The sequence below is a fragment of the Gallus gallus genome, chromosome Z (assembly GCF_016699485.2).
Source record: "Gallus gallus isolate bGalGal1 chromosome Z, bGalGal1.mat.broiler.GRCg7b, whole genome shotgun sequence".
In the NCBI taxonomy this organism is placed as follows: domain Eukaryota; kingdom Metazoa; phylum Chordata; class Aves; order Galliformes; family Phasianidae; genus Gallus; species Gallus gallus.
Window position 1 is genome coordinate 71,429,402 of NC_052572.1, and position 18,630 is coordinate 71,448,031.

The following is an 18,630-nucleotide window of genomic DNA, read 5'->3' on the forward strand; positions in this document are numbered from 1 at the left end:
CCATCAAATCCACATCCCTCCAACTTGGAGATAAGGATGTGCTGGGGGACCATGTCAAAGGCCTTGCTCAAGTCCAGGTAAATGATGTCAGTTGCCTTCCCTTTGTCCACCAATGCTGTCACTCTGTCATAGAAGGCCACCAGATTGGTTAAGCATGACCTTCCACTGGTGAAGCCGTGCTGGCTGTCTCAGATCACACGCTCATTCCTCATGTGATCAACACTTGGGTTCTCCTCTGTGCTCAGAAGCTGCCAGCCAGTGCTCTCTGTGCTGCACGTGGGTGGCTGCAGCCCTGTACTCAGCACTGGTTCTGGGTGTTCAGGTTCAGTGACAAGTCCTGGTGGGAGGACATGGAGTGTGAGGGGCCACTGAGCAAAGCTGTGGAGTCACCCAGGAGAATGGCTTCACAAACTTGCACGCTTAACACCCCAACTGCCTATTTTTCCCTCTCCAAATCTTTCCTGGTTTGGAAGGAGGATGACTTTAGGAAAAAAACAGAACTAGTTCTACATCCACAGACCAAATAGCTACAGCATGGGTGTTTTTATGGAACTATGGTGCTCTGTGGCTCTTACAGTGTTTCATCCATTGGGCCTTTCAAGGTCTCCTGAAAGCTTTTTCTAATTCACCAGTTGGTTTTGCTATCCTCATCTGGAAAGCAAGAGGGCAGCAATCTCCAATGTAACAGTGGCTGCAGTTACCAAAATGGTAAAGCTGTTCCTAGCAGCAAGTGGATTTGCTTATACACAAACAGAATCACCAGAATTTAGGCTCGTGCTTTGGTACTGCAGTGACACTCCTTAGTGTTGTGCCAACATTCAGCATAAAACTTGGTAGACAGCTGGCATATATCGATAATAAACAGAAAGCCACCTCGGCAGGCAGGTGTAACTGGGGCTTCGGGCAGGTTGTAGACGGCTTATGACCAGAGATGCCGACACACCATCATCACAAATTTAAAGATACTGAAAAAAATCTGCATTGTGCTCACTTACAACCCAAGGAAGCCTGAAGGAGGAGAGGAGAGGAGAGGAGAGGAGAGGAGAGGAGAGGAGAGGAGAGGAGAGGAGAGGAGAGGAGAGGAGAGGAGAGGAGAGGAGAGGAGAGGAGAGGAGAGGAGAGGAGAGGAGAGGAGAGGAGAGGAGAGGGAGAGGGAGAGGGAGAGGCAAAGTGTCTCTAGCTGCCCTCCAGGTTAGTTTTCTACTGAATTACTTGTCTAACACTTTTTTTTTTTTTTTTTTTTGCTTAGCTGTGTTTGAAACCATGTGTCTAACTGGTGACTAAATACACTTGGGTTAAAACACAGGGTCGATCGCGGCCAAACCACGTTTCTCATTCTCAGACACCAGTTCTCCTTGATGCGGTGATGGGGCTCTTGCACTAACAGAGTGCAAAGCACAACCCCATGCGAGTTAAAAGCAGGGAGACGGCTGGAAGTCACGCACTTTGCCTGCCAACCAGATCCCTTCTGCTCTCCCTGTTCAGTGAAGGGCAAGGGTGGATACAGGCAGAAAATTGTGGCATTCTGGAAGCTCCTGTGTTAACTGTATACTTTAGTCTTCTATTTACGTCCTGGTAACATTTCTTATTTTTTTGCCACAGGGCACTTCAAGTGTGCATCATGCTCTTAAACGAGGGGTGCAGTCCTCTGGATACCGAAATACTCCCTTGTTTCCCGACTGACAGTGAATTTTGGGGCTGCCTAGAGTCCCATCAGGAAGCTCCTCCACCCATACTTCTTACCTGCGTTTCCTCATGCCCTTTGCCAGTCAGAGTACCCTCGTTTAAGCTGTGGATGTAAAGAAATGTATGTAAAAGGCTGATTTTTATTACGTCCCCTGAAGAGTGAAGTTCACCTAGCTCAGTGTGTGCTGTAATCTAGCAAAGCTGTACCACAGCATTTGGCAGGACTTCCCTGTACAGAGCAGCATCCTTCAAGGTACGTGTGTTGTACCCACTGGGCAGCCTGTCTGGCTCCCATTATTGCATATTTGAAATAGATGTCAGGCTGCATGTGTAAACGTATGTGCAAAAGTTAAAGTGCATGTAATTTGAAGAGCAGTATGTTTTAGTGTGCCACAACATTGCTCAAACCTGAATAAATGGAAAATGCTACTTTTCTAGTAGCAGAGAGGGACATCTCCCTTCCATTGTTAAAGCAAGCTAGCTGGCATGCAGCTTGGCTAAATCATGAAAATTTAAGGTTTGCTTACCCTCTTTTCCCAGGACAGTTGGGATATCACTGAAGTAACTCTCAAAACAACACAACACTGTGCTATCTCAGATCTCAGCAGCTGGAGTAAGTGTGACCCACAGAAATAATGGCTCCAGAAGTGCCTGACCGCTGCTGAGTGCCACACAACACAGCTGTGTGTAGCTGTTAATGGCAGCAACCAACAGCAAAGAAATGAACAACTCTGCTACAGCACAGCCACCCTCCCATGGTGTGTGACCAGTCTCCTGCAGCACAGCAGAAAACTTCACAGCAGAAGAGCCCACCTGAAAGAAAGCGTGTTTCTTGATGAGTAAGTGTACTTTGTTGTTTTTAAAGAAGCATGACTACTCCACAAACGACCAGGGCAGAACAGATGTATTTTTCACAGACGAATTCTAGTTATAGATCTCTGGAACTTGTAAATAACACTTAGAATACACAATTTCAAATCAGTGCAAAATGTACAATCAAACACAAACATATTGCAAAATATATACAGAATTATTCTACGAATATAACTCAAGGACAGAGATGTTTAAATACATGAGGAAAGCCCATCTTATATAAATAACTTTCTTTTAAACCGATTAGTACATTAGGTATGTTATTTGTAGACAAGTTAGCACAGCATAGTGATTTGCAAGGCAGACACTGAGAAACAAGTTACACTGTTAAAACTCTGTTTCTGAGACCAGTGCACAAGTAAAGGTGTGGTAATGCATTACTAGTTTGAGGCACACAACGTGGAAACGGTTTTTGAGCACTTGAATGCTAACACTTAGGCTTTATTTATTTTTATTTTTTTATTTTTCCAGAACTATTCGGAAAGTGCACAAAGAGTAAGCACTAGACAATAGCTAATCTGTTTGGTGGTCAGCTTACCTCATCTCGTTGGGCCAACCCCATTTGTTGCCAATGTATTAGAACATTCACAAGATACGTTACTGGACACATAAAAGTATCTTGATATCAAAATGGCATTCGTTGGAAATCCGCTTGAAGTTGGCCGATTTAAGTGACAAGAGGTGAAATACAGTCATTTAAGCAGTAGCCAAGCTAGAATCTGAGAAGAGTTAAGGTGTCATGGGTGGTTTGCAAATAGGAGGAACACTGAATTCTCTAGTGAATGACAAACGCTGTGATGCTTTACATTCAAAGCGGAGATGCTCCTATTAATTAGAACTTGCAGCTTCTTCAAGGTATTAATTGCTACTATCTACAACATTGCTAATTCAACTACCTCAAGAATTACTTTTTTTGGCATGTTCAGAAAGCTAGAGTTATTCAGCTATTGCTATGATACAGATCCCCACAGTTTTCTTTTAAAGTAGCAGTGAAGGCATCATAAGCACCTAAAAGTAACACAATAAATATTCAGTAATTCTTCAAGCACCTCTTGCTACCCACTTTGGCAAGATCAGCAGCACAAAGGAAGAGATGCCATGGCTAGGCAAGCTGCAACTGTTCGACACAGGGAAGGATCAGGTTTGAGCCTTATTTCCTCTGGAAAGCAAAGAGATAAATGTGTGGCACATCCTTTGGACAGGGACAGACAGCTGTAAGAGCCAGACGGTCACCAGACCTGCTGCATCCCTGCCATTAGGCACCAGGGCAGGCTCTTTAACTGAGTGATTTGTACTGGGGAAAAGTTCAGCCCGCTACAGCTGGTGTTTACATTTGGAATTGCTGCCAGAAGGCAAACTGGGATATGCACAATGTAAATGAAGCCACATCTCCTGAAATCAAGTTTTCTCCTAAGCAACACACTTGAGCCAGGGTGACATATTAAATGGAAGTGTTGCTAGGAGAACTGAGAGGGGTAGCGACACCAACACCACTGTCCCACTAAAAATACTTTGCTCTGTAATACATCTTTAATACATTTACTTCAGGGCTTTGGGCCAACCTCTTTAACAATGCTGAATTGCTTATAAACATTGTGATAAATTATCTTCACAAAAAATAAAGTCAATCTTCTGGAAAACAAGTTCAATACAACACTTGTAACAGTACGAAGTCTGTCTTGTGAATCCACATCAGGAAAGTCATAACCAGATGTAAATCTCTTTAAAGGGACATAGCAAGGAGTCTAAACCAAAAGGCAACTATTTTGTTAACTGTCAAGGGAAGCAGAAACAGCGCTTCCAGGATGCAAAAGGGGTGCATGGCATCAACTGATGTGGGTGGGTTTACAATCAGTAGTCACTGTCCTGTAAACACTGAAGCTGCTGGACTGGCTGCAGGTAAAAATCAGTGAACTGCATTTGTTTCACTGCATTCCATACACAAAGTGGCTACACTGTTGAACAAAACAGCTAGCAGCAAAGGAGCAGAGGCTCTGAGCTGGACCTCTCCTACAAGCCAAGGAAGTGTCAAGTCAGAAAATGCAGACATTATAAATAAACCTTAACATTACTTTTAAAAGCATTATAAAATCAGACTAACAAGCCTAAACCTTAGACTAGCAGCCAATTTGTAACTGTTTAAAAATATACGTGAACTTTCAGTCAGATACAAATACATACTGTGATGTGGGGAAGATGCCATCTCATTCCCAAGCAGAGCTCTTGAGAACAAAATCAGAGATGGGGACCAAGGAGCACTGTGGTCAGAGAAGCTCCTGAAGTTTTAAACAGTTGCATTCTACCAACTTGCGTTCACCATTACCTGAAAGTGCATCTTTAGATCTGCAGAATCATCCCCATATTTACAAAAAAGTACAAACACTGCCATTTTGCTACACCCTAAGCTTATCTAACTTGCCTATCTAACCCTAAGACTATCTAACCTTTTCTGCTAAGTGCAAAAAGTACATGAAATGATACACGCGCTGAAGAACACAGGGTCATGGGCTGAAAATGAGGCGGTGCTACCCTGTGAATCCCAGCAGCTGCTGAACCTTTGCTGCACAGCTGTGAAATGGCTGGAGCCAAAGCTAACACAGAAATGGAAGTACAGCATGAGCCCATTCCCACATCCTCTGCACACACAGAGCACCCGGCACTCGTGCCTCTGTCACCACTTTCAGCATAAAGGTCGAGTCCAAAGGGCAGGACAACAGCTTAGCAGGAGGGGAAGATGCACGCTTACTGCCGTGGTGGTACAGGAGAGGTATGGGATGCAGACTGAAGGACTCCTGACTGCTCTCTTAGTATCAGTGCTGGGGTGTGGGCTTGTGGCCATGCAATGCATGACATACCTGCTCACACACTGTACAACACCAGTGCAGCAACATCTGCTCCGTCTCTAACAGAAGTGCATTCTTGGTGCCACCACAGTTCATCTTACATTCTCCTCCCACAGAAAGAGGCTTCATTTGGTACAGAGACAATTACATGCCACCAGGCTGTACTGCAAAGTAACATGCACACCTGAGCCTTCAGTGATGCCACAGAGCTGATACTCGGAACAAGAGCACTATTTGCACTTTGAAAGAGACACAATCTGTGCAGTACTTTGAAGAGGGTAACTATGCAAATTAATGAGCAACAGCCTGGAGCAGTTCATTTAGTTTTGTTCCTTATTTATATTGACTATGCCACAGCTTCTGGCTTTTAAAACACTACAGCAGCCATTGCTGTTGATGTGAAACACACTAAACGATTAAAATGTAGAAAAAACATGAGGAGCTCAGATGGAACACATGCAGATACTGTACTCTGAACATAGTTGTGCTTGGGCTCTATTGCTGTCGTAACATATTGGAAGTACATGTCCATTACAAGTACATGCTGGCAGCCCAGGAGGGAGCAGCAGGAAAGCTGCCCTGCCTCCTGACCACAATGGTGAGAGAAAGGTGCACGAGAGAGTGCTATCACAGTGCTGCAACACAGCAAAAGCTGCAAAACCACACTACTACGGGACATTAATAAAGACTGTATTAAGAATGTGTGTGTATGTATATGCATATATGTAAACACACACACACATAAAGTGTTTTTGATAAGATACCCCATTTTCATATAAAAATCAATACAGTGAAAGCATCAGCAATTTAAACTACAAAAATCAAGTCTAAAATTCATGGGAGAAAAAACTATCAATTTTTCTGATGCAGTATCTACATCTCAGGGATAACCTTTCAAATTTTGTTCTCCTAATTCAGAACAGAGGCAATGCATTTAAAAGCAGATGTTGACCAAGTGACACCATCTTACTTGTCTGCTGCACCAGGACACTTGAAATGCACTATGGCTTCAAGGGCCTCTCTCTCTCTCTCCATGCTAGGAAAGCTTGGTAAGACACCAAGTGAGGTGTCAGGAGGTGGCATCTGAGCAGGAGATGCTAGCAGTACTGTGTGTGCTGGACATGGCTGTGGGTGAAAAGAGAAGATGGGACAGAGAGAGGATGAAGGAGTGTGCCTGGACAGCACTGTGCTTCTTCTCTGTCTACAGTTATGGTTTCTGACTGATCAACACCTGTCTGGGCAGTATAAGGCTCCTTCCCAATGCTTTCCTTACTGCCTTGTCTAAAGCTAGGTTCTCAGCAAGCACTCATACAGCACTCCTCTTTCCACTCAGTTCTCAGAACCATATATCTGCCCACTGTGATATTAATTGTACTGCCTCATTATGTTCAACGTAAAGGCTAATTCAAGATGTTTCATATTAAGTGTAAAGAGTTAGCACCTCTCTTCAAGGAAGTTTTACAGGCTATGGAAGAAAAGATTAGGCCTTTTGAGATACACAGTGTGATAAAAATGCAAAAAAAAAATAGAAATTAAGAAAAACAAATGTATGATCCCTTTGATACGCAGTACCTTTACAGTACCTGAAACTGGAACAGCTTAACAGAGATGCTCAACAGGGAGTTTCTTCTCTTAAAAATTTTACAAGAGTTTTCCTACCTCAACTGCCCAGGAATCTATTTTGCCTTCAAAACATACTAAGAATCATTTTATGATGCAGAGTGACCATAAATGCCAAATGTGTTTTTCTTAAGATACATTTTCATTCCAGCATGGCACTCGTCTACTTAATCTATTCAAACAACATGCGGGAATCAGTTTATGGAAAAAAGAGAAGGAAAGAAGAAGACTAAAAACCTTTGTATACATCAGCAGGATCCACTTGGGCAGCTGCTAGAACAAGGCTGTATTTGTGTCACCTTGCTACCACAACACTGCCCTGAGTCAGCCTTGTTACAGAGATGGAAAATCCCCACGGAAGGATATGTCACAGCATGGGGCCCTCTGATTAAAATACTGTGACCCAGGAGTTTCATGCTATTTCAGATAGCAGATACTAAGCAACAGGGAGAGACAGCCAGGCCCTTAGCAAGCCAAGAACACACAGTGCTGTCAGTTACATGCTGCAGGATGATGTGTGTCTAGAAAAACAGCCAAGCAGGATTATTTACTTGGGCTGTAGAAGACGGTCAGTACCAACAAGCTTAAAAGCTCATGTGATGTGTGTCCTCTGTAACAAAAAGCAAAGATTTCCTCTCCATGTTTGAGTCAGCAATTGGAAAGACCATACAGTCTTTCAGCTACCCCAAGGACAAAAAGCAGATCCTCCAGCTTTCTGGACAACTACTAGCAGCAATGTTTTTAAGATTTCTTCTCTAACTAATGAGCTTGAAAGCACAGCCTGAAGTACAACACGCTCCTGCTGCTTGGAATGTTGGTACCAGGATGCCACGGGAGCTCCAGTGGATCCTTCCTGTCCAGGTTCTGAAGCAGAGACAATCCCATGCCTAGTGATCAGGAGATGAAGAACCAGACTGCCTCCTCCTGCACAGTGCACTATGCATGAAGGGAAAGGTTCAGCTGCTGTAGAACCAAAGTGTGACAAGACCAACATGACTGTGGACACAGACAGCAGATATATGTAGCGTAGTACAGGACTAATGCATCTGCTCTAGGTCCAGAAAGCTATGAAAGAGCTGCTGGATCCCTGCAGCAGCAGTAGGCAGGTAGGCAAAGAGAGGTGATGTCAATCTCACAGGGATGAGAGAGGGCTGAACTCAGAAGAACACACATTCATCCCAGGGAAAAGGTAAAGTCACTGAGTCGCTGGGCCCACAACTGCTAACAACACCCACAAAGTACTGTACACAAAAAAGCTAACTGGGTGAGTTTTCATGACAGATATCATATTCCCACTCTCCTGAACCCTACTGAACGTTACATGTGCTCTACAGGCTTTAGTACTTCCTAAAACTCCTGAGTGAAACTATTCTATTTCACTTCAGCTCTGCTCTATCGCTGCACTAATTCACTTCAGAGAACACTAAATGGTACTTGCTTTACACTGATCAGTTACAAGTCTTGGAGCCAGCTTTTAAATAATAGTCCAACAAATAAGTGAACGTGAGATAATACAAGAAAAGACAAGAAGAAAAGCCTGCTGTTAAAGATAATGCTCTCGGTGACAAAAAACAGTCAGTATACTGCAATAGTGCCTCAGGTATTCTTGCTCCTTTTCTACTTTAGAGTGGTAGCTGCTGAAATTCAAATGCCTTTTAAACAGGCTTTGTTATCAACTTTAACTGATAATTTACTCTAAAAGCTGTTAGCCCTTAATCCAGTCTGTCCAACTGCTGTTGAAATAAACTCTCTGAAATAGCTAGACACAACTGTTCTAGTACTTCCTTTCTTCCTAGTAGAACAGGCTTTTAGAGAAATCATCTCTCCTGTGTTCTTCATTTTCTCTCTTCTAAGGTAGTGCTGTTTCAGCTGTGCTATTTGGACTGACCTAAGGAGTTCTCAGCAGCTCATGTCTTCACCTTTTTTTTTTTTTTTTTTTTTTTGCTTTGGAGGTTACTGTAGGCATTAACTTAAAACAACACAGTTTCATTTATGGAAAGATGCATCAAGTTTTTCTATGGAATAATTTTCTAAATGAAAAAGCAGAGAGGACGGGAAGAGTCTTTGTGAAAGCAGAAGCAGAAATCTTGGCATCTCATAATCTCTGTTTGGCCTCGGTGTCCATATACATAAAAAACTGGGCAACGGTTTATGGAAGAGCAACCCAAAGAAAACATCTCAAATGAGGCAAGTGGTACATAACAGTTACTTGTAACAAAGAGGCACTATCTCTGAAAGACTAAGAAGAACCCAGTACTATCAAAATGTAATGAAGGCACACTCATCAACAACGCTTCTTCACCAGTTGTCTGCACTCAGTTTTGCTGAACTGTCTTGAATCTACAGTAGTTGTGCTGCATTGATTCTGAGCACATGTCTCCATTTAGCGTCCTCCTTCGCATACTGACATTCTATCTGCTCTCATCTCTCTCAGGCTTCCAGTTTTTTTTTTTTCTGCTTGGATTTTTTCAACATATGAACCTGAAATGGAACGTTTTTAAAGAAAATGAATGAGTATTCAAATATCTGGAGTAACTTACTAGCAGGTCTAAGACAACTAATACATGAGTAAAGTCTTGGAAGTGGAAAAAAAAATGTAACTGAGTGAAATACCTATCCTTACAAAGTGCTAGGATTAACTGCTTTTTACATAAATAAACAGACACATGTACATGTATATGTATATAATGTGTACAGAAGTGTGTATGTGCACATACATCCATGTCCAAGCATATAAATACACATACATACAGGCAACACTGACAGTCACCAGCCTTAAGGACAGAAATATTTCTCACTGGAAGGCCAACTTAAGTTTGCACTCTCTCCCTCCCCATCCCCAACTCTCAGGCTTAACATATTCCCAAACATCTGAGTTATGATCCTCTTTTTAACCCATTTTTTGTGTACAGGTGCCATTTTTTTGGTGGCTCTCCCAGTGGGGCTATGTGGTCTCTAAGACTGCCCGTGGCAACAAATTTCTGTGAAATAAAAAGGTTTCCTTAAGGTTACAGACAAAATGTTTATTTCACAATTTCAATATGAAAGTAGAAGTTAATGCTTAAGCAGCTGATGCTCTTTTTCTTCTGTATATATACATTGAGACATTAGGAATAAGCAGACACTAACAAACTCAAAAGCCTCTTTTTCTCAAGACTCTCCACTTCTAGCATTGAGTTTTTGCTGCTTTCTGACAGATCTTCCCTCCACCAGCATGACCAGCAGACTCTTTTGTCCTCACTCACTGGAGTCCTACCATGGCCCTCACAACTACCACCAGCTTCAAAGCAAGCAACGCTGCCTGCAGATCTCAATAAGGGAAAAAAAACATGGAGTCACTTGGCTGAAGCTCAGGTGCTACCTTCTTGAACCCAATCCTCATCTGAGCCACTGGAGAAGGCTGTCAAACTCTACAGAAATGACTACTTACCCAACAATTACCACACTGTGTTGACTAGACTGCGTTGACTAGCTCCTCTGAAGTTAAGCATCAGAACACAACTGATGAGCAACATAACAAAATAACATAACTGAAGGAACAAAGTCAGTTTTTTGAGACAAACTTACAGCCATTACCTTTGGTCCTGCAGCAGAAATAATAATCTGTCCTGGGGCTTGAATCCAGGGCTCTCCATCAACTTGAACTGGAATTGGCTTTAGGAGTGTTACACGAAAATATGATCCCTGGGCTATGCGGATGCCTGAACGAAAACCACTTTGGACTTGACCCTGTTAAGAAATAAAAGCCAAGATTATCAATCACCCCAATAAACAAGAAGCACAAATATTAGCCGCACTTGAACTGGATGGATACAATTTTATTCTCACTGATATTTTTAGTTTCAAGTACAGGAATTGCTTAAGCAAAGTCAGCATAGGATGCCTTTACTGATGCAAAATTATTTATTTAAGTTACTCTATGGACAACAACTCAGTGTCTGCATGCTGCCAGAGGCCAAATAACTTACACAGTGGAGTCATTTGGACTTTCCTGTTGGCAAAGGAGCACGCACTCAGAAAAGTCCTGTTTGCTTTTACTTCCCTTCTCCATAAAGTAGTAAAAGAACTTTCAAAACACCTAACTCAGCACAGACTTTGGTGCACGCGGAACTCCAAAAGCTCCAAGTACATTATCATAAAACACAGAGCAAGAGTTTTGCCATACTCAACTCCATATTCGTCTTCAACTAATGGATCAGTGTTAACCACAGAAGTCAACTCTGCTTCTAAAATTTGTCTTGGTGAATATGTACAGATACCAAACATGAAGGCCAAAACCTTAACGCAAAAGTAATGCACTCCACAACATCTATGTGTATGTGTATTTGTGTTCCATACCTACTTACACATGTAACCTTTGAACCACGCTCTTTTAACATGTTCTTCATAATTCTCATGCTTCTCATGCAGCCATGAGTTTCTTCACTTTTCATTCCATCTGCTGTTGTCTTACATCTAAAAATGGGTCTTCCAAGCAGGCTAACACACAGGCTACCAAGGGGCCCTGCATCCCAGGAATGGGCATAGCAGTTACAGCTGAACATTTGTTTGCAGACAACTGATGCTGCCATGAGTTCTGTTTACGGTCTATAACCATTTCTGTACTACTAACAAGAACCTGAACAAATGATGGTGTAATTCTAGCACTGATGCATACTTGTTAGACTGTTCACTTTTAAGATGCAGTTCATTATGAAAATAAATCAGCCTGAGAAAGTGTATTTACCAGAGAGGCTCACTGAAACACATTTCCTCTACTTGCAGCAGGGTGACAACCTACCATGTGAACAACGCCAGTCACACCAACAACTTCCAGCAAGCCATCATCAATGCGTGGTTTCTCAAAGCGGTCATCACTGTCAGTGCCCCAGAGATCAGCTCCGGACCCCCAGCTGTGCAGAGAACACACACAGTGACTACCACAACTGGGACCTCTGCTCTGTCAGGATTCAAAAGCTCAGCACTGTGATCTTCTTCAGAGAGAGGGAGACAGTTGAGCTTTCCTGCGCTAAGAGCAAGAAATGTTCTTCTATAATTTGGAAGCATTCTGCTGAGATCGTCGAGGAGCAATAGAAGGTTTTGCATTTTGTGCAGTATTGACCTTCATTCATATAATTTGCTTATTCTGTAGGTGCACTGACTGCTCAGTGCTAACCCTGATCTCCCCAGCTCTCATATGCAACATACGTATGTGTGCACATTTCTGTGTGTGTATATAAATACAAGCGAACCACAGAATATCCCACACTGGATGGGACCCACAGAGATCACCATGTCCAACTCCTGGCATGTGAATGAAAAGATGAACCACATTCAAAGCAGACTAAAATCACATACAGAGAGCTTTAAGGCTAGAGCATATTTGAAAAAAAAAAAAAACAGTACGGCTGCATTAATGCATTGCTGTTATTACACAAATAAAAAAAGTCACTCTTATCACCAGCAAATTTAAGGAAGTCACATTTCCCACAGCTTTCCCTCCAGCTCCGTGCTGGTGTCAATGCAGCCTCTGCAACAACGCCAGCATTTCCAGAGCTGTGGGCTTTTCACACTACCCAGAAAACAGCATCACCAACTCCATACACGTCTGTCTCCAGTGATGACACAATTGCTAATTACTACTGGGACACAGGAGAAGTAGTAGCAGGTGTACAGGGGTTTGCACTGGGAAAACAAGGTAGTAACACCTTTCATTGGAGCGTGATTGTGACTTTCAAAGGGTCAGAAAAAAACTCTGTTAGAGTGGTGCTGAGACTTCTCGGGCACCACTGCAAGCCCCAGAGCTTGGCAATAACCAAAACTACCCTTTAACAATGACCTGCCAGTCCACGCAGCTTAACCACAGTGGAGACGCTCAAACAGAAAGCACCACTGACACATGTATAGGCAGACACATCTCCACAAAGGTTACTTTCTCTCATTTTTACCTGGGTATGTTAATAAAAATGAGTCCTTCTATATTTGGTAGCTCTACCTCTCGCTGGTCAACCTGAAGCTTTATGTCTTTATGAAGGTTCCTGGTGTGGCTTATCTTCTGCAGCCCAACTTTCACATAAACTCCTTTGTTGTGAAACCTAGGAGCAAACAAGCATCATGTCAACACACACTAGCACTGTTCTCCAGCAGGTATGTTTTGTTCTTCAACTAAAAACCTCTATGAATTCTAGCTTTACTACAGAAAGAAAGCTAAGCTACAAAGTACTACTTAATGCATCTTTTAATTAAGAGAGGAACTGTGCTGTGAAGGCCTGTGGAGATAGATGCGGAGAGGCAATCCCTCTTTGAGAAGTAAACTTTTGGGCTGAAAAACTGTATTGCTGATTAAGACCTAGGAGTCCTCATGGAACGTTTTAAACTGTTTCATTGTGCACTGACAGGATAATTAAAGCACAAAGTTAAGGCACAAAAACTTCTGAGTTTGGGCTTTGCATGTTGCTCATTCATTTAAACCAGGCTCAGCTGTGGAAACTGAAAACATGCTTCATAGTGTTAATCAGTGACAGAGCTCTATGGTATCTAATTTTGGAGCAAAAAAAGATGAGGAAGATTTTATGGCATCCCTAGAGATGTCAAAATATTTTAAGAGTTATGTAAACAGACGCTGGTCTTTTCTTCTATAATGGAAACATTGAGATGCATAGCAACCTTAAAGAGCCTTGAAATGAAGAGCATGAATTTCCATCATTTGACCCTATCAGCACAGGGCTGTCACTGGAATCCAACCCGCAGAACATCCCTAACATTATGTCTGAGTTATGTTCATGGGGTGAAGACAGCCAGTTTAGCATGTGGGTTACAGTCCACTCTCCAGACAGAGACTGTTTAGTTCTTTCAAATTATCATACTGGGAATGATTCACCGTGCATGTTAACAGTTTTAAAAAGTACTGAGATAAAGGTATCCAAAGTAAGACCATTTAACATACGCTCCCACTCCAGACAAGGCCAAGAGATGTGTCTATGCTAAAACAGGCTTTGTCTAATTTGAATGCATTGATTACAATTGAAAAATAATAAAGGTAAGAAACAGGATACCTTAAGTACCCTCAAGAAATAAGAACTTTAGTTAAACCAAGAGAGAAGCCTGCAGAAACTAAAAGAATATGACAGAGAGCTGTAACTGTAGACACAGTTCTCAATTATGTGACTGCAAAGAAAATGCTATAGACCTCAGAGTCCACAGGACATGTTGGATACGGCATCCCATAGCATACAGCAAAGAGCAAAACCTGCCAAAGACCAAAGCCTATCACTACATTGTTATATATGTTTCCATTTGGGCTAGGAACTGAATTAGGAAGAAGAGAAAAAACAAAAGGACAACATTTGACTTCTGTAACATTACCATCCCAAAATCTACTTCGTGGCTTTGAAGGTGGCAGACATGATGATTAAAAGTTAGCCAGGCTTGGAAGGGTGAACCTTGCACACCCAACTAAACAGAGCCACTGCTCTTTTTTGAGCATCCTCACGTAGGGCATGATTTGGTGGGAAGAGTGCAAACCTAAGTCATCAGTCTGTTGCTTGCTGAACAACAAACTAACTTGCCCACTTGGTAGAAAGAAGCATCATTTCCTAAAGTAAACCCTTGGTTACATATAGTGTGCAGACAGTAGTTTCACCACACTTGATTGGCAAGGTAGGATAGACAAGTCATCCTTGAAGCACTTTATTTGTGCTCAATGGTTTCAAGGTCTGTACTGTGACGTAAGGTTCACGCTACAGCCGCTGCTGTGAATGACACAGGGGATGAGGGAGGAGGGCAGGGCTTTCTACAAAGGGTTCATTCCCACGGAGCCCGTGAGTCTCTGCGTAAGCTCGGCTGCAACACTTGCACCATTATGTCACTCCAGAACTATTTGGAACGCTCTGGAGTACAGATACTGAGGTAACAACCCACTGCTCTGATTAGTGTGGAGACTTGGCCTATTCAACCCAGGAATGGCCCTCTGGTTTGTTTTTCTGCAGTCAGGGCACTACAAACACAGCCAACATTCAAATATACTAGGAATACTAGGGATACCAGGAATGAAGGCAGATGCCCTGATCTGTTTTACACTGTGGGAACACTCATAAAACACAACCCTCAACAACACAGAGATCACCACTGCCAAAACACGTTGCTGTGTTTGCAACTGATCTCCCTGCAGGAGGTCACCTCTGCACTGTGAGCTACCAGACCCAGGAACGGAGTCTAGAGCCTGCAAAGACACTGCACAGCACAAGGCCAGGGAGCCCACAGTTCTCAGGACAACGACCAACCTATGGTATTGAATTAGGAAGAGCAGACATGCACATTTTCTTCCAACGGGTACATGCAGACTCTGACTGCACCACCTGACATGTCCCGTCTTGCAGGCAGCACTGCTTGCGTGACACCTGCTGCTGCATTTGGTGTTCAATCACCATGCTTCTCAGTTAATTCATTGAAAAAAAGAAGTGTGCTCTTATCTGGCTGGCAAGAGTGTGTGCATTTGCATATCCTGGGAAAGGGAAAAGCAACCATTTTAACAATCATTACAGACGCTGAAAGGCAGCAACTGTGCCAGAACCATTAGTCTGCACAAGCTGCTTGTCCCCTGCAAAACAATACTTCAGCATCAATTCATATAATTCATACTTCTTTCTTAGACCCTGAATCACAGAACCATACAGCCTTTCAGATTTGCAAAAAAAAAAAAAAAAAAAGCAACACCCAAACCACTACAGCACTGTTTTTCCCACACACTCCCCAAGACATGCTTGCACCACATCCACATAGGCATGTTGAAGGTCTGCAAGAATGGTATCAAGTCATTGCCCACTGCACTGCAGATGCTGCACACCATGCGATGCTAGAAATGAGAGAGATTAAAAGCACACTGGGAAATAAAGATCAAAGCATAACTTTTAAATATTGTGTCAATAAGTAGAGGACAAAACCAGGACCTTACTCAATGCTTTAGGAAATACATGAACAACATCTGCACTGATGAGACATGCAAGAGAGGTGAGACTGAGTATCATTGCTCACAGAACAGATCAAAGAATATTCTTAATAGATGAGATTGGAATACTACGCAGCCCTAATAGCTTACTGTGGCAACTGAGAGATAACTTAGCGGATATTAGCTTGCAAACATAAGGGAATAAAGAGCAGTCAAGAACAATTTCTATGAAGAGGTACTGATTAATTACATAAAGGTGATTTCTTTCTCTCACCATGTTCAGTAATTACAGAACAAAAAGAAGTGCTGTTACTGATTGATCTGCATGCCAGGAAGGACAGAGGCTCCTTTCCAAACCTTGTTTTCATCGAAGAATGGCTTGGGTTGGAAGGGACCCCAAATATCAAATTCCAGGCACCTACTACCAATTTCCACTAGCCAACCCCTAATCAAGTACTGGGTCAGGCTGCCCAGGGCCCCATCCAACCTGGCCTTGAACACCTCCAGGCATGGGGCATCCACAACCTCTCTGGACAACCTGCTACAGTACCTCACCACCCAATCAGTAAAAACTTTCCCCTTGACATCTGATCTAAATCTCCCCTCCTTTAATTTCAAACTCCTTTGGTTTTAAAACCATCTTGTCTGATTACAATCTACCCATTTAAAACTTTTATTTCCCTCCTGTTTATAATCTCCCTTTAAATACTGGAAACCCCACACCTTTCCTGTACCAGGAACCCCAGACCTTGACACAGTACTCCAGATGGGGCCTCACGAGGGCAGAGCAGAGAGGGACAACCATCCTCCTGTCCCTGCCGGCCACCTCTCTCCTGATGGAGCCCAGGATACCATTGGCCTTCCAGGCTGCAAGAGCACACTGCTGGCTCATGATCAGTTTTCATCCACCAGGACCCCTAAGCTCTTCTCATCAGGGCAGCTCCCAAGGAATTCTTCTCCCAGTCTGCATACGTAGCTGGGATTGCTCTGACCCAAGTACAAAACCTTACTGCACTGCCTCACTTGAGACTCAGGGGTATTTTAAAAATTGTGATGACCAGCATGCAGATACTACCACAGCAGTACGCAAGGGTGGGAAATGTACAGCGTGCGGCAGCATTGCCTTCCCTCTTGCTAAAGGCTTTCAATAAGAGATATTTCCACTACCTTCAAATTTCACTCAATTTGACAGTGAAGTTATTGGCAAATAAGTACAGTGAATAACAGCAATAGGACTTCCAAAAACTTATCTTATATTCTCTCTTGGAACACAAAGGAAAAAAGAAAAAAACGAAAAGCCAAATGAATTGTATGCCTAAGAGTTCATGGCTATTTTAACTCCTGCCTGTTCCAGTTTTGCCTCAATGTTATTTGTGAATGCTTGTAGCCACAGCATAAACTAGAAGTCCTGGGATACAACATGACTTACCCTTCCCCCTTGTTTTCCCCAGGATTACCTGCTATTAAATTTCCCTGGTTCTTCTTCTCTAGCATGATGAAAGTCTAAGCTCAATTCTGCATCAATGCCGAGACCACAGTAATTGTTCATCTGTACAATCTGTTACAGAAAAAAAAGGAAGAACTGTTTGTATTATTTTCTCAAGGCTTACATTTCTAAGTGCAGAAGTTCCAACACTTCTCAACAAAAGGAAGAGCTGTAGATGATTCTTATTTGCATCTTGACAAATTTGGGAACATTTTCCAGAAACACAGCACTAAAAATAAAGCAGCTGTTTACATGTGTTGTCATTATTTCCAAATTATTATGAATTTCAACACTTAATATCAAGAAACAAGTATAATAACATAGACATAAAAATAAATGCAGAAATAGAGCCAACCCAACTTCTCAAAGTGATTCTATGCAACAACTACATGTAACTTACTAAACACTTATGCCACTATTATTTTTGGCAGCAACCTTATGCCACGTGAGTACAGAACTGGACTTCACCTACTCAACTGCATTTTAAATAGCTCCCTATATAACAACCTCAAGGTTCTGCAGATCTCTACTATTTTTCCTATTAATTCTTCCTTTTTACGCCAGCTCACTCCACAGCTTTTCTATGCCAGCCCTTGCTTCTCACACCCTTTGTCTTTAAGGAGCAGATCAGGCACACTCAGGTCAAATCTATCCCTGTCTCCACCAAATAAAAATACCACGAACATGAGCAGCTTAAGTTCTCTGACTGACACAAGGCCTTATGATTTTCCAGCAACTGGATTGAAATCTTGTACAAGGACTACCATTATCACAGTTTTCTCTTTTCTTTTTGCTCCCCCTTCTTCTACCCAATTTCTTGATTCTGTCTGAAAATAAACAGAAGCGGTATCCACAAAAGCTCTGAAGTCACCATCAACAATCAACACTTTTATTTTCCTAAACAGAAACAAGAAATGCGAACCAAAGTTCAGGGCCTTTCCCTCCAAGAATATAAAACATACGCTGCATACACAGACACCCAAGAGCAGTACGATGACAGGAGGATTTACCTCCTCTGTGTTTCTGTAACTTACAGTTGTCTTTTGAGCTGTAAAAAAGAAATACCACAGCAGTCCTTTTTAAATTTGCAGTTTTTTGCTCAACGCTCTAGTTTCACTAGCCTTTCGGGCAGCGTTTGGCTTTCCTTACTTGAGAAATACAATTCTTCCTAAGCAAAGCAAAAAGGCACACCACTG

General features: G+C 42.4%; 1 protein-coding gene and 1 long non-coding RNA gene across 2 annotated transcripts in view; one reads left to right on the plus strand and one right to left on the minus strand.

The window, feature by feature from the left end:
* The first annotated feature begins 1,383 nt into the window (after nt 1-1,383).
* Nucleotides 1,384-11,924, plus strand: LOC121108249. Its single transcript, XR_005842646.2, has 3 exons — nt 1,384-1,939; nt 2,227-2,525; nt 11,787-11,924. It is a non-coding gene; the product is annotated as an uncharacterized LOC121108249 (long non-coding RNA).
* DGKQ (diacylglycerol kinase theta) overlaps nt 2,574-18,630 on the minus strand; it is an 88,304-nt gene continuing 72,247 nt past the window's right edge. The window contains 6 exon segments of the mRNA XM_424953.8: nt 2,574-9,473; nt 9,476-9,503; nt 10,599-10,751; nt 11,803-11,914; nt 12,950-13,096; nt 17,406-17,506. Coding sequence (XP_424953.3) covers nt 9,406-9,473; nt 9,476-9,503; nt 10,599-10,751; nt 11,803-11,914; nt 12,950-13,096; nt 17,406-17,506 — 609 coding nt within the window. The 3' untranslated portion in view covers nt 2,574-9,405.